This window comes from Bison bison, unplaced genomic scaffold, assembly GCF_000754665.1.
Source record: "Bison bison bison isolate TAMUID 2011002044 unplaced genomic scaffold, Bison_UMD1.0 scf7180017864508, whole genome shotgun sequence".
Taxonomy (NCBI): domain Eukaryota; kingdom Metazoa; phylum Chordata; class Mammalia; order Artiodactyla; family Bovidae; genus Bison; species Bison bison.
Window position 1 is genome coordinate 11,045,132 of NW_011495064.1, and position 15,336 is coordinate 11,060,467.

Genomic DNA, 15,336 nt, shown 5'->3' on the forward strand with positions numbered 1-15,336 from the left:
TCCTTCTCCAGAGGATATTCCTAACCCAGGGATTGAACCCAGGTCTCCCACACTGCAGGCAGACGCTTTACCGTCTGAGCCACCAGGGAAGCAAAGCTGAAACTTTTCCTCTAAGATCAAGAATAAGACAAAGATGCTCACTCTTGCCACTTTTATTCAAAATAGTACTGGAAGTCCTAGCCAGAGCAATTAGGCAAGAGAAAGAAAAGAACAAGAAATTTTAAAATTTGAAAGGGAGAAGTAAAATTCTCTCTATTTGCAGATGGCATGATATTATAAATAGAAAACCCCAAAATTCTACCAAACTGTTAGAACTAAAAAAAATTAAGATTTCAGCATATAAAATCAATATACAAAAAATCAGTAGCATTTCTCTATACTAGCAATGAACTGTCAGAAAGAGAAATTAAGAAAATACTTCCATTTTGATATATGGCAAAACCAATACAATATTGTAAAATAAAATAAAATAAAAAATTTACAATTGTGTCAAAACCTAGAAATGAATTTAACCAAGGAGATTAAAGATCTGTACACTGAAAACTATAAAACACTGATGGAAGAAATTGAAGACAACACAAATACATGGAAAGATATTCCATGCTCATGGGTTGGAAGAATTATTATTGTTAAAATGTCCATATTACCCGAAGCAATCTACAGATTCAATGGAATCTCAATCAAAATTTCAGCGACACTTTTCCCCACAGATACACATTTTTAAAAAATCCACAAATTCATATGAAACTATAAAGGACCTTGAATAACCGACACGATCTTGAGCAAGAAGAACAAAGCTTGAAGATCACACTTCCTGATTTCAAACTATATTACAAAGCTATAGTATTCAACATGATATTGGCATAAAACGAGACATATAGATCAATAAAGATCAATAGAGAGCCTGGAAATAAGCCCACACATATATTAGTCAATTAATTTACAACAAAGGAGCCAAAATATATGATGGGGAAAGATAGTCTCTTCAATAAATGATGTTGGGAGAACTAAACAGCTACACATCAAAGAATGGAACAGGACCCCTATCTTACAACATACAGAAAAGTCAACTTAAAATGGCTTCAAGACTTGAATGTAGAACCTGAAACCATAAAATTCTTATAAGAAAACATAAGGGGTGAGCTCCTTGATATCAGTTTCAGCGATGATTTTTTAAATTTGATATTAAAAGCAAAAGAAACAGGATAAAAGATGAGTTAAACTACATCAAGCTAAAATTGCTTCTGCAAAAGAAACTGTCAACAAAACAATAAGTCAACCTATGGAATAGGAGAAAATATTTGCAAATCATATATCTGATAAAGGGTTAAGTCTAAAATATATAAAGATCTTATAAAACTCAGTTACAAAAAAAAAAAGACTACTCCATTTTAAAAAAATGGGAAGAAGGACTTCCTGGGTGGTCCAGTGGTTAAGAGACCGCCTTGCAATGCAGGGGATACTGGTTTGATCCCTGGTCCAGGAAGTTCCCAAGTTGCCATGGAGCAACTAAGCCTGTGCTCCACAACTATTGAGCCTGTACTACACAACAAGAGAAACCACTGCAATGAGAAGCCCGCACACTGCAGAGAAGAGTAGCCCTGCTCACTGCACACAGAGAAAGCCTGTGTGCAGCAATGAAGACCCAGTGCAACCAAAAATAACTAACTAACTAAATAATTTTTTTTAATGGGAAGAAGAACTGAATAGAATTCATTCCAAAGAAAACATACAAATGGTCAACAGGTACATGAAAACGTGCTCAGCATCATTAATCATCAGAGAAATGCAAACTAAAACCACAAAGATATATCACCTCCCAACTGTTGGATGGCCATCATCTAAGACAAAGGATAACAAATGCTGGCGAGGATATGGAGAAAAGGAAACCATTTTGCATCATTAGTGGGAATGCAAATTGGTGCAGACACTGTGGAGATTCCTCAAAAAATTAGTAACAGAAATACTGTAGGATCCAGCAATTCTACTTCTGGATATATATTCAAAGGAAATGAAGTCATTATCTTGAAAATGTATCTGTACTGTCATGTTCATTGCAGCATTATTTATAATAGTCAAGACGTGGAAATAGCTTGTGTCCGTCAGCAATTGAATGTTTAAAGAAAATGTGATATATACATGAATATTATTCAGCTATTAAAAAAAAAGAAATCTTGTCATTTGCAACATGAATGGACCTTGAAAGTATTATGCTATGTGAAATAAGTCAGAGAGACAAATACTCTATGATTTCCCTTACATATGGAATCTAAAAATCCAGACATAGAAACAGAGAACAGGTTGGTGGTTGCCAGAGGCCGGGGGTGGAAGGTGGGGAATTGGGTGAAGGTGGTTAAAAGGCACAAACTTTTAGTTATAAGATACCTGAATGTAATGTACAGTTATGGTGGCTGTAGTTAATAATACCGTATTATACGCTTGAAAGTTGCTAAGAGACTAAATTTTGAAAGTTAACACAAGAAAAAAATTCATAACTTTGTGTGGTGATGGATGTTGACTGAACTTATTGTTGTGGTTGTCATTTTGCAGATGTACATATATCAAATCATTATATTATACACCTTAATATAATATTATACGTCAATCATATCCAAATTTAAAAATAATAATAGGGGAAACTGTGGAGGTGGCAGTATGGTTGAACTTAAGTACATGGAACTTAATGTACTATCTGCTCAATTATTCTGTAAATCTAAAATTGTACTAAAGAGAAAGTGAAAGTGAAGTCGCTCAGTCATGTCCAACTCTTTGTGACCCCGTGGTCTGTAGCCTACCAGGCTCTGCCATCCATGGGATTCTCCAGGGAAGAATACTGGAGTGGGTTGCCATTTCCTTCTCCAGGAGATCTTCCCGACCCAGAGATTGAACCCGGGTCTCCCGCATTGCGGGCAGACGCTTTACACTCTGAGACACCAGGGAAGCCCAACGACTAAAATTTTTAAATTGTACTAAAAAGCAAAAAATGGGCCAAAGAACTAAACAGACATCTCTCCAAAGAAGACATACAGATGGCTAACAAACACATGAAAAGATGCTCAACATCACTCATTATCAGAGAAATGTAAATCAAAACCACAATGAGGTACCATTTCACGCCAGTCAGAATGGCTGCTATCCAAAAGTCTACAAGCAATAAATGCTGGAGAGGATGTAGAGAAAAGGGAACCCTCTTACCCTGTTGGTGAGAATGCAAACTAGAACAGCCACGATGGAGAATAGTGTGGAGATTCCTTAAAAAACTGGAAATAGAACTACCTTATGACCCAGCAATCCCACTGCTGGGCATACACACTGAGGAAACCAGAATTGAAAGAGACATGTGTACCCCAGTGTTCATCGCAGCACTGTTTTAATAGCCAGGACATGGAAGCAACCTAGATGTCCATCAGCAGATGAATGGATAAGAAAGCTGTGGTACATATACACAATGGAGTATTACTCAGCCATTAAAAAGAATACATTTGAATCAGTTCTAATGAGGTGGATGAAACTGGAGCCTATTATACAGAGTGAAGTAAGCCAAAAAGAAAAATACCAATACAGTATACTAATGCATATATATGGAATTTAGAAATATGGTAATGATAACCCTGTATGCAAGACAGCAAAAGAGACACAGATGTACAGAACAGTCTTTTGGACTCTGTGGGAGAGGGCGAGGGTGGGATGATTTGGGAGAATGGCATTGAAACATGTATAATACCACATGTGAAACGAATCGCCAGTCCAGGTTCAATGCAGGATACAAGATGCTCGGGGCTGGTGCACTGGGATGACCCAGAGAGATGGTATGGGGAGGGAAGTGGAAGGGGGGCTCAGGATGAGGAACACGTGTTCACCCGTGGCAGATTCATGTTGATGTATGGCAAAACCAATACAATATTGTAAAGTAATTAGCCTCCAATTAAAATAAATAAATCTATAATAAAAAATTAAAAAAACATTTTAAAAAGCTATTAATTATTTTAAAAATTGTTGACCAACTCAAGACAATATAGATGAAAAACTGATAGTAGAAGGTCTTTCTGGAGAGCTGAGAGGATTCCAGTTGCCTCTTTGAGCACAGATTTAGTGGTGGCTTCTTAGTAGAATTCTGAATTAGGGTCCTTGCTAGCTCTTGAAAATTCTAGCTTACAAAATCATTTTTGAGAAATTCTTGATAACTCGCTTCTCTGGTAAGTAGTAGTTCACATGGTCTTTGGTTGTTAGTGAAAATGGCCTTGATGGAAATGCATATGGTTTTCCCATTAACAATCAAAGCTGAGACTTGGCATTTTGGACTAAATCTGTGACCTGTTAAAGGCCTCTCTCCTGGCCCATGTGTCATAAATCATATGTAATTATTGCTGCTCTGGACTAGCAAGAATGGGGAGATGGGAGTTACGCTCATTCTGAAAGAATTCTAACTATAGGCCCAAAGGTCCCCCTTCCAAGAACTGCTGAGTTGGTTCAGAATTGGAATTCGGTCAAGCCCAGTGGCCCCGTCCAGGAATCCCATGTCTTCTGATCTTTTCCGGTGGCCTCAGCTCTTTGTAACTGGAGGATATTAAGGAGAAATGCCAGCTTTCAGTCACTCTGCCTACCCTCTCTTTTATTCTGTGCCCACAGACTGCCGTTCCATTCACATCGGGCTTTCCGTTCCCAGTTACCCTCACAGGAAAAGAGACCAGAAGGGACAGCTTCCAGGCCTGCAAAAGGCCCACTGGGGCTTGCGGCCAGACAAGCCGCAGCAGGGGCTGGCCAGTGCGTGCGGCAGTGTGGACCGTGTCAGCAAGACACGTGAGTTTGGGGAACATTCTGGGAACCATCTGCTGGGGGGTCCAGACAGGGCAGGGCAGGGGAGGGGAGGGGGACTCGCAGGAGAATGTGAGGAATGCCCCCGTGGCTCAGGCCTCTTAGGCCCCTCTGCTCTGCTGCCACAGCAGACCAGCCCCTGCTCAGAGAGTCCCTTCAGTCAGGCTGAGCCCCTGTCATCTCTGGTAACTTTGAGACCTCCGCTCTGGCACATTCCACTTTGATTTCATGGTTTAATTCTCAGAATTATTTCCTGTTTCTAAATTCCTAAGGGCAAATATCCAGCCGCCCTAAGAACCAATAACAAACATGACTGGTGAGAGGTGTTGTGCTCAGTAAATCGAATTCTTTGTTGCATTACTTCCACCCTCTCTCTTCACCTGAGCTTGAAGGAATGGTCTGGAATTGTCTGGGTGCTCTGCACCACAGTTTCCAGAGCCCTGGAGGCTTTCTCCCAGGTCAGCAGAACCCCTGAGGCATGCCTCTGCTGCTGCAGGAATCAGTTCTGGGCTTGTTAAAAAGCAGTTTTTTGTTCCTTTCTGTGGAAAGAAAAATATCCATCTTGAGAGGAGTGGAAAGACTAGAGCACAGCTGCTGTGACATTTTATCCTTTTGTGTCTTCCCTGGTTCCAGGGATATGATTTCACCTGCAGCACATCCCAAATCTGTGAAATAAATAGCATCTACTTGGTTTCTACTACACATTTCCATGGTCTTGAACAAAGCAAAAGGAGTTATCTTACCATCTGAACCTTCAAAGGGATGTCAGGCAGTAGCAGCCTCTTAACATTCCTGTAGCAGACTGTGACATACACTCTGGCAAAGACCATTTGAGTCACCCCCATCCCAGCACGGCTGCGGTTATTGGCACCAAGTCTACCAAGGCCTATGACTTCTTCTGTGCCTATGTGGGAGAGGGGTTAACGGGGAGTCCTTCGGCGGTGTCTAATGTAAGAAATGAGCTCTGATACACACATACACACAAACATGCACACACATACATATTTGGGAGTTGGCATATCTGAGACCCAAAGAAGGGCAAGCCTGATAGGGAGGCCTGCTCCCCAGGCTGGGTCTGGATGCCTCTCACTCACTCTCTGGAGCATTTCCCTGTCACCCCAGAACATTCAGGGTTGGAGTCACCCTTTAAAAGTGGAGTCTGCTGGGTCCTTCCTCAGTCAGGAAAGAGGAAGGTGGGTTAGAGCTGGTACTCTCTGCAAATGGTATATATTGATGCAACATGGTACTTCACAGAAGTGGTCATGAATGGTGGATTTTGTGTTGTTTGGGTGGTTTCTGGTTGAGTTAAGGGGACACTGGTTTTAACTGGAAACCAAAGGGAAGAGAAAGGAGAATCCTTTGGCACATTTGCACATTCAGTCCATTCCCTTCAGCCTGCTGTCCCCATGCATGGCACATGGCATGGCTGTGGAACAGAGGAGACAGTGGGAAGGCATAGGAAGACAGGAAGTTTCAGGCCACGTCTTCCAAGCTTGGGTAAAGTAAGAACTTCTTTTAAAGGGAAAATAACTTATTGTAGACTCATGAAAGTGCTTTTGTATATTTGTAGAGCCCCAAGGGACCATAAAAATCCTAGTTTGAGAAATAATATATTAATTCATTAAGGCTTTTTTCCATAAAATATCTTAGAATTTTGAATTATAACATGTTTTATCCTTATAGCTAATAAAATAAATCTTTTAAAGATTATCTTCAAAATGGAAACACGAACTTTAAAAATTCTGATAGAACCCACCTACCTCTAAGAATACTTTCCAGGCCCCAGTGACAGACATTCTTGATTTAAGGGGGCCACAAAGCCTGCAAGCAAAGTCAACAACCACAGTGAGTTTTCACCCATGGCAGCTGAACTTGTTCCAGCCCTTTGTTAGGGGTGGTAGAGGTCCACCCCTCTGTCCTTCACTTCTTCCAAATCAGAGGGGGCATTGTGTGTGTGATGCAAATATAAACCCTGCTCTATGAGATTCCCGGGTCAGTGACAGTGACCTGAGGAACGGAAAACAAAACAGTGCCCAAATCATTGTACTGCATCATCTAGATAATTGCCTGAATCTGCCACTTTTCTTTGCTGCAGGGCAACTGACCAGATGTGTTTTTCCTCTCTGAGTGCCTTGTCTATTCTGTGAATCCATTCAGACAGCGCAGGCAGGCATTCCAGCTGGCCACAAAGTCCACGAGGACCTAGCTTTACGGAAAAGAGGAATTGTGCAGAATGGGGTCAGCGGGTAGACCAGGCACAGTGGCTAGACATAGCTAAGCCTGTGTAGTTGAAGGATTGATAGGTGACTCCTTCAGTTCCTGCCTCACAAAACAACAGGAATCCAGCAAGATGATGTGTGTGCAAAACATGCATACCGTGAAATGGTATTTCATAATAATTTTGTTAACTAAATGTGTCACATTAATAAAAAGGAGATATTATTATCCTCATCTTCAGATTGGGAAATCAAGGTTCAAAGAGATGTAGTGTGGTACAGCAGGAATCAGTGAAGCTAGAAATTGAAAACATCAGTAGACTCCAAAACCCGTGTGTTCCTCTTCCACTACACTTCTGCCCTTTGTAAGTCATCACCAGTCAGTCATGACCAGCTGGACATGGGCTAAGAATTATATTTTTTCAAGCAGCCAAACTACCTTATGGTGAAAGGGATAGGTAGATAGTAGTTACCCCATAATACAATATGCCATAGCATAGGATTATTTGTCCCACCTCCACCCCTTCCTCCAATATGAATATTATTTTGGCCACCCCTTCCTCCAGTTTTGACTCTAGCAGAACATATACAGGGAATAGAACCATCAAGCTGTGGTGAGAATCAGTAAAAGCCATGCTTCCTTCCCTTGAAAGAATGCATTCTCTGACTCTGAGAGCCTCTGGAGAAGCTATTAGGAGCAAGAGGGTAAAGAGCAGCTGTAGAAATATGACTGCTCTTTGGCTCTTCTTGGCTGGTGCTAAGAACTGGAGCCAAGATCTAAGAGAAAGGAAACGGGCCAGGCCCAGCCTGGTGTGCAGGCTCTGGGGCCTCAGTGCCTTCATCTGCAGAGTGGAAGATGGTTGTCACGTGACAAACTGTTGCCGTTTGCCTGGGATAGAGGGCTTTCCCAGGACGAGGGACACGGAACTGTCAGTGCTAAAGTCGGTCAGTTCAAAGAAAGTCAGGATGTTGGTCACGCTGAGCTGTGAGCTCCTAGGTAGAATAAAAACAGACGCAAAGTCCTTCATGTGGCACATGGTACATTACAGGCACTTGACATATGTTACTTCAATTGATTTGTGTTAACCCAATTTAAAAGCAAGGAGCCCAAATCTTTTTTCCTTTATGAGTAGACCTCTAGTTTGGCTGTTCTCACTGGTACTGAGAAGCTAATGAGATCCTTCTGGAGGGAGGGGTGTGAAAAAGTATTAAGGTCATCTTCTACTTGCCAAGCACTGAACAACTCAAGAGTCACTGAAAGATCAAAACCACCAAGATGAGCAGTAGGGGAGAAAGCGGCTGTTTTCTCCCCAGGTGTTTGAGCCTCATGTGACTTCAAGGCTTTAGGACCAAAAATAGATTTCATATGGTCTTTCCCATTTCTGATAAGGAAGGTGTGAGGGTTGGGACAGAGAACAAATTTATCTCTAAAGCATCTCCTCCACTAAGGGACTCCAACATAGGAACAAAGACAATTGGATTTCTTTTATTTCCTGGAATTATCAACATATACAACATTCAAACAAACAAAAACCCCTATTGGAAGAGAATCCTGAGTTAGTGAACTTTATACCTTAAGGGGAAATTGAGGTTGAAAGTTCAATTTTGCAAGTGAACCAATTAAAGTTCTGATAAATATAAAGTTATTAGGGCTTTCCTGGTGGCTCAGTGGTAAAGAATCCGCCTGCCAATGTGGGTGACACGGGTTCGATCCTTGATCCGGGAAGATCCCGCATGCCATGGAGCAACTAAACCCATGTGCCACAACTATTAAGCCCGTGCTCCAGAGCCCGAGAGCTACAACTACTGTGCTCACACGCCACAGCTTCCGAAGCCCAAGCGCCCTAGAGCCTGTGCTCCACAACCAGAGAAGCCATCGCAATGAGAAACCCGCAACTGCAGCTAGAGAGTTGCCCCTGCTCTGCAAATAGAGAACGCCGTGCAGCAAAAAAAAAAAAAAAAAGGATATCTATATAAAGTTATTATAACACATATGTTACTTGGATTTACCTTACTCCCTGAGAGTTAGCGTCCTCGCCTCTGCATAAACTTCTGTGAATTTCCAGTCCCAGTAGCACTCCTGCTACGAGACCTGCGTGCTGGGCTCACGGTCTCACCGTGTCTCACTTCTTGTACCTGTTCTCTGTTCTCACCTCCAGGCAAGCCACAGCTCAGGAATGGGGCTCAGTCCTCCTTTGGTCTCCCCCAAATGGGTCACATCCCACATATAAGTGAGGAGCAGGCTTTCTTGAGGTTCAGAACCATAGAACCTTTTCACCTTGCAGAGATACACAGTTTTTAAAGAGAGATACTAAATATTTGGGCTTCCCTTGTGGCTCAGCTGGTAAAGAATCTGCCTGCAATGTGGAAGACCTAGGTTCGATCCCTGGGTTGGGAAGATCCTCTGGAGAAGGGAAAGGCTACCCACTCCAGTATTCTGGCCTGGAGAATTCCTTGGACTGTATATTCCATGGGGTCTCAAAGAGTCAGACACAACTGAGTGACTTTCACTTCACTCATTAAATATTCCCTTTCTTAAAAATCCCGTTGTCACTTGAAATTTCCTACTGGCTGCTTTTCTCTACCATATTTTTGGCAACTCCCACCTCACCCCCACTGCACCTCACCAGTCCCATCACATCTCCTGATTCTCTTCAGCCACCTCCAGCCCCAGCTTCTCCCCTCCCTCTCAGTACATACACTCACTCCCCTCACCCACTTTTTGGTCACATCTGTTTCCCTCTGCCCCACCTCAGCTCACCACCCATTTCTGCACAGCTAAAGACACACAGAGTTGGATACAACTGAGTGACTGAGCACACACACACACACACACAAACACACAATGTATTAACTAAAGTTAATACAGTCTCACAAAGTCTGTCTCGTCTAAGTTTAGCCCTTTAGCTAGACTTAACATTCTTTTATAACTCTTAAACTTGCAGTTTTTGAGAAGGAATACAGAAGAAAATCTCCATGCCCTAGAATTTCGTATAAGGGAGACTCATGATTAAGAAAGTAATTTGATCACAAGTATCAGAACCTCCTGGAGAGGGAAATGCAACCCACTCCAGTAGTCTTGCCTGGGAAATCCCATGGACAAAGGAGCCTGGCAGGTTACAGTCCACGGGGTCTTGAAAGACTCAGACACGACTTAGCAGCTAAACAACAACAACCAGAAACCTACGTGAGCTGTCTTGAGCAAGGAGGGAGTGAGGGAGAGTAACAGTTTATACTACATGAATAAAGGAGTTTCTCACAGTCCCAAAAGAACAACCAACCAGGCTCAGCAGGAGGATGAACACCCTCAGTCCCCTCTCTGGGACTCGTGGCCTTCCCCCTGCTTCTTCTATAAGTCTGCTTTCTTTCTTGCTGTGTGTAGCCTTTACTGCCTCTCCGCACCTTCAGCTTTCAGTTTGTACGCTCCTTCCATTAGGAAACACCCAGCTATCTCAGAAACCAAATTCAAAATTTCCAGGCTTGAGTCAGGTGTCCAATGAACTGTTCCTGGTTCAATTAACCATGGCCAAGAGGCACAGTTCAAGTACTCCACAGACACAGCCACAGAGCATCATCCCCTGGGTGAGGGAGTGTATGGGCCAGCAGATGACCCGAAGCTACTGATGGTATGATTCCCGCAAAAACTACAGGTTCGCAGATTCTCTTCCCTGCCTTCCCAGAGAGCACATTTTGAGTTTATGGACTGCTGTCTAGGAAAAAAAGAAAAAAAAACAACCCTACTGTCCATGAAACTAGGACTTGGGGCCTTCCTGCCTTCTCTTGAAGACCGCCTCAGATGAATGCAGGCATGACTTTGGAGCCCCCCGTTTCTGTCTCTCCCACTCCTCAGAACTTGGGGGCCTTGAACTGTTCTTGATCCCCTTCGTTGCTGTTGTTCAGTTGCTCAGTCGTGTCCAATTCTTTGTGACCCCATGGACCACAGCACACCAGGCTTCCCTGTCCATCACCAACTCCCAGAGCTTGCTCAAATTCATGTTCATTGAGTCAGTGATGCCATCCAACCATCTCTTCCTCTGTCATCCCCTTCTCCTCCTGCCTTCAATTTTTCCCAGCATCAGGGTCTTTTCTAATGAGCCAGCTCTTCGCCAAAGTATTGGAGCTTCAGCTTCAGCATCAGTCCTTCCAGTGAATATTCAGGGTTAATTTCCTTTCAGATTGATTGGTTGGATCCCCTTGCAGTCCAAGGGACTCTCAAGAGTCTTCTCCAACACCACAGTTCGAAAGCATCAATTCTTCGGTGCTCAGACTTCTTTATGGTCCAAATCTCACATCCATACATGACTACTGGAAAAGCCATACCCAGCTCCATTTCCTTGTTCACGGCTTCTTTCCGCTGAGGCTGGTCCCTGCTGATATACTCATGAGTGTTAAGCAGTGAAATTCATTCACCTGGCGAATGTTTATTGAATGCCCATGCTGTGAACCCTTTTCTGGGGCCAGTAACACAACGTAAGCCAGACAGACCTTGACCTCACCAAGGTGGGTGTCCAGTGACTCACGTGGAGCCTGGGAGAGAGTGCTTCTGAGAAGACTCTGAGCTGAGGACCCCAGGCCCTCACACTGAATTCCTGGTGGTCTTAAACACCTCCTGGGTCTTCTAGGAGTTGAATACCTGCAGGCTGCAGTCCAGTTGCACTCCAGGTGATTTTGTGCTTTGCTCAACTAATGACTGGACAGGTGCCCCCCTCCCTGTCACCAGTAAAAGCATGATTCCGTTTGATTCTTTTTGTGTGTTTCCTCAAGCTTGGTCCTGCCAAGGTTGGATTTCTCCCAGAAACTGCTAGTTTAGTCCACTTGGGCCATCACTGTGTAACTGTTGCTGTGAGCTCTTGACCAGAGGGGCTCTTATCTGCAGCCTCTCTCATTTGTGGATGAACTTGTATGTGGGACCTGGAGTGCATTGGAGATGCAGTGAAACCCTGAGGCACGAACCCAGCACATCACTAGATTTCTGTGGACCTGAGGGAAGGGAGATGGGGAGGGGTAGCATGGGAGTAGTAGTGCTCAGAAACGAGAAGGATTGAGCTCTTGGAATGTTATGAGGGAGGAAAATGTCAGACCTACTTGTGACATCAATCATAGCAATGTTTACTGGGTGACTGGCATATGCCAAGCACTGTGCCAATCATGTCACATACATCATCTCATTTGATGGTCACCATAATCCAGTAAAGCAGGGGTGACTATTCTCACTTTATAGATGGAGAAACTAAGGCTCAGTCTGCTTAATGCTTTGCCAAGATCCCACTGCCAGTAATTATCAGAGTCGGGAATTGAACCCAGGTCTGAGCTCTTAAAGCACCACATGAATAAAGAGAATCCTCTGGCATCCTTGGTGATCTCTCTGTGGGTGTTCCTCTGGGGTTTCGAGATCAGACACAGCCGCTGACTCAGTGTGGCGTGCAAGGTCGGTCCAGTGGTGTTCAGAAGGAAATGGGCTGGCGCCAGCCACAGTGCAGTACAAACAGTAGCCTGAGATCCTTTAGGGGCCCATCTCCTCACTGCCCTGCCCTGCTAAGGAGCCCGCCAAAGCAGGAACTCCTTGGTGGTGGCATTTGCTTGGGGCATCCGACCTAACCACACAGCCTTGAGCCTCTGCTGCTATGTTCTCGGGTTTAAAGTGGGCACACTTGATCTTTGAGTCTCAGGCCTGAAGATGTGGTAAGGGAGCCAGTGGCAGAGGCAGGGGGTTTGGGGGTTGCAGTGCTAGGTGAGGGTGTCAGCAAACTGCTCTCCTCTAGGCTCCCCTAATTAGGGGCCCAGTTGGGCCTTCTGTGCTATAAACCAGTTCTCAGATTTCTCATCCGTGAAGTGTTTGGATTCAACCATCGCTCAGCTTTCTCCCAGCTCTGAGACTTGGCAAATTCAGGGTTCAGAGCTTCTTGGAGCAGCAGCCACTCATGACCTCTAATCAACCTTGGCACATTCTAAGTACTCAGTAAGTACTTGTTGAACTGAACCCAGGAGATTAGGAGTTTCTCAGCAGAGCAAAATAATTCCCCAGGGGGGTTCACCACTTACCCTGAATGACCAGTTCCCCTGTCCATGGGCTCTCAGAAAACACCCACCAAGTGATATTTGGCATTTTGTCTTGGAAGCAGACTTAGATGGAAAGGATCAGGAGTTGGGTTGTGAAGTTGAGGAAGGGGAGAAACCAGCTTCAGGGGACATTATTGACCAAGGGCAGTTGCTGTGAAACTTGAGACCTCAAAGCACCTCTTCTCATACCACCCCACCTCCACCCTGGGGCTGGAGGACTGAGAGAGGCCGGGCCAGGACCTGCTCCAGCCAGCTCACCTGCAGCCAAGGCCCTAAGGAAGTTCCGGGGAGTCTCAGGGAAAATCCTACCTCTGCCGTTATAAAGGGGCCTGAGGAGAGGTGCCCGGGCTCCCCTAGGGCCCCCAGGCTTGGCGGGAAGGGCTCATGGGGGAGGGGGCAAAAGGGCAGTCCTGCCAGGCCTCTGGCGCCTGCAGGTGCCACCCCCCTGCTGCTGTGGAGACCTGGCTGCCTGCAAGAGGCTCTGCCTCGGCCACCAAGACCTTCTCTCCCCAGTGCATCTGAGAACCTGAGGGTCTTTCCTCTCTTGCTCACTGCTCACTTGCTCTCTCTCTCTCTCTCTGTCTCTCTCTCTCACACACACACACAATTCTTCTATACTCAGAATATCTTTAATGCACTCTCGATAGTTTTTCCTCTCACGTTTACTACATCTTCTCACATAACGCTCTCCCCACTTCCCCAGTCTTTCACATATTCCTTCTCTCTCTCTCCCTCTCCCTCCCTCTCTCTCTCCCTTTCCCTCTTTTTCCCTCTCCCTCTTCTCCTCTCCCCTCACTTCCCCTGGTGCTTAACTGGAAACAAAAGTGAGTTTGTTGAGCCCTGCTGGTGGGGAAGAGGAGCCAGCGGCAGCAGCCAGGGTGGCAGCAGCGGAAACAGGCTGGGGCCAGAGGCAGTGTCCACAGCCGGAGACCCCAGCGCCCAGCTCTTCCGGGCAACAGGTAATGCTGCAGACAGAGCTGGCTCAGGCATCCTGCTCTTTGTTCTGTCTCATCCTTTCATACCAGCTCCACTTATCTGCCTTCTAATTTGGCCTTGAAGGGGGAGGGGGATTGAAGATTTAGGGAATGGCAGGCACAAAAGGTCCAAGGAATCACGTGCTCTCCTCCTCGGAGAACTGTGTGTGGTCTGATGTGGCTGGAATCCAGGACATGTGGGGTCAACCAAGGGTAGCTGAAGTTAGAATATACAGGGTCCAGGATGGCTGGGGTGTCTGGATGAGGGATGTGACAGAACCTACCCAGGCAGGTTAGGGCCAGATCATGATGGATGTTTTGAGCCATGTCATAGACCCTAGGCTTTAGATCCTAGAGAGCTATTGACTATTTTTCACCTGAAGAGTAACATGACCAAATCTACATTTGAAGAAAGTAGTACTTGAACTCTCATACCACGGAGAACTGGTTTACCCTCTCAGAATAAAGCAGTCCTAGCCTTCTCCCAATTTAAGGAAAAAATAAGGTTATTTGTTCAACTGTTAAATTTTCGTCTATAAAATTTCTGTAAACCTTTGATGCCTGCCAACAAGTATCAATAATCAATAAAAAGGATGTAAGTTTAAAGTAGTAGAAAAATTCAGAAGTAAAAAATCATTTAAGTAAATGCAGTCCTTGAAGCTATATACAGATAAATTGGTAGTATTTTCTGCTAGTAAAATTATTTCTAACTCATATGCACAATACTTTATGGTGCTGCACCCCAGAATACCGTGACTCCCAGAAGTGTGCCAAAGGAGCAGGTTTGAAATGTCTTTAACGCTAACTCTGCTGCTATCTAAGGCATGGGATGGATGGGGCAACAGAGACAGTGGGAGCAGCAGGTGGTTCTTGTGCTGACAGGAATGTGAGACAATAAAAACCTGAATAAAGGTGGTGGCAATGGTGGGGAAAGGGAAGGGAGCCAAAAAAATTATCCGGAAGTGAGTGAAAGAAGTTAGTGTCTGATTAGACATGGATGATGAGAGACAAGGAGGCTTCAAGAGTGAGCCCCACATTTCTCCTCTAGATGGTTGGATAGCTAGGGGCACCATTAATCAAAACAGAGGAGGATAAGGCTAGGGTGACAGAAGAAGAGAGGCAGAGCTATTTTGAATATGTTGAGGCTGACTCGAGAAGACTGCCAAACTCCCAGATGGAGCAGTACAGTTGGCTGTTGGAAACGCTCAGTACAGTTAGGACCTAGAGACGCTGGTGACCTTGGTTATAGGATGATGCCAGAAAGAATATGA

General features: G+C 44.6%; 1 protein-coding gene across 1 annotated transcript in view; it reads left to right on the forward strand.

Annotated features, from left to right (window-relative positions):
- SLC4A5 (solute carrier family 4 (sodium bicarbonate cotransporter), member 5) overlaps positions 1 to 15,336 on the forward strand; it is a 102,870-nt gene that overhangs the window by 2,831 nt on the left and 84,703 nt on the right. The window contains exons 2-5 of the mRNA XM_010829873.1: positions 4,630 to 4,800; positions 5,614 to 5,765; positions 6,973 to 7,061; positions 13,308 to 14,050. Of these exons, the coding sequence (XP_010828175.1) occupies positions 4,630 to 4,800; positions 5,614 to 5,765; positions 6,973 to 7,061; positions 13,308 to 14,050 (1,155 nt within the window). The remainder of the gene's footprint in view (positions 1 to 4,629; positions 4,801 to 5,613; positions 5,766 to 6,972; positions 7,062 to 13,307; positions 14,051 to 15,336) is intronic.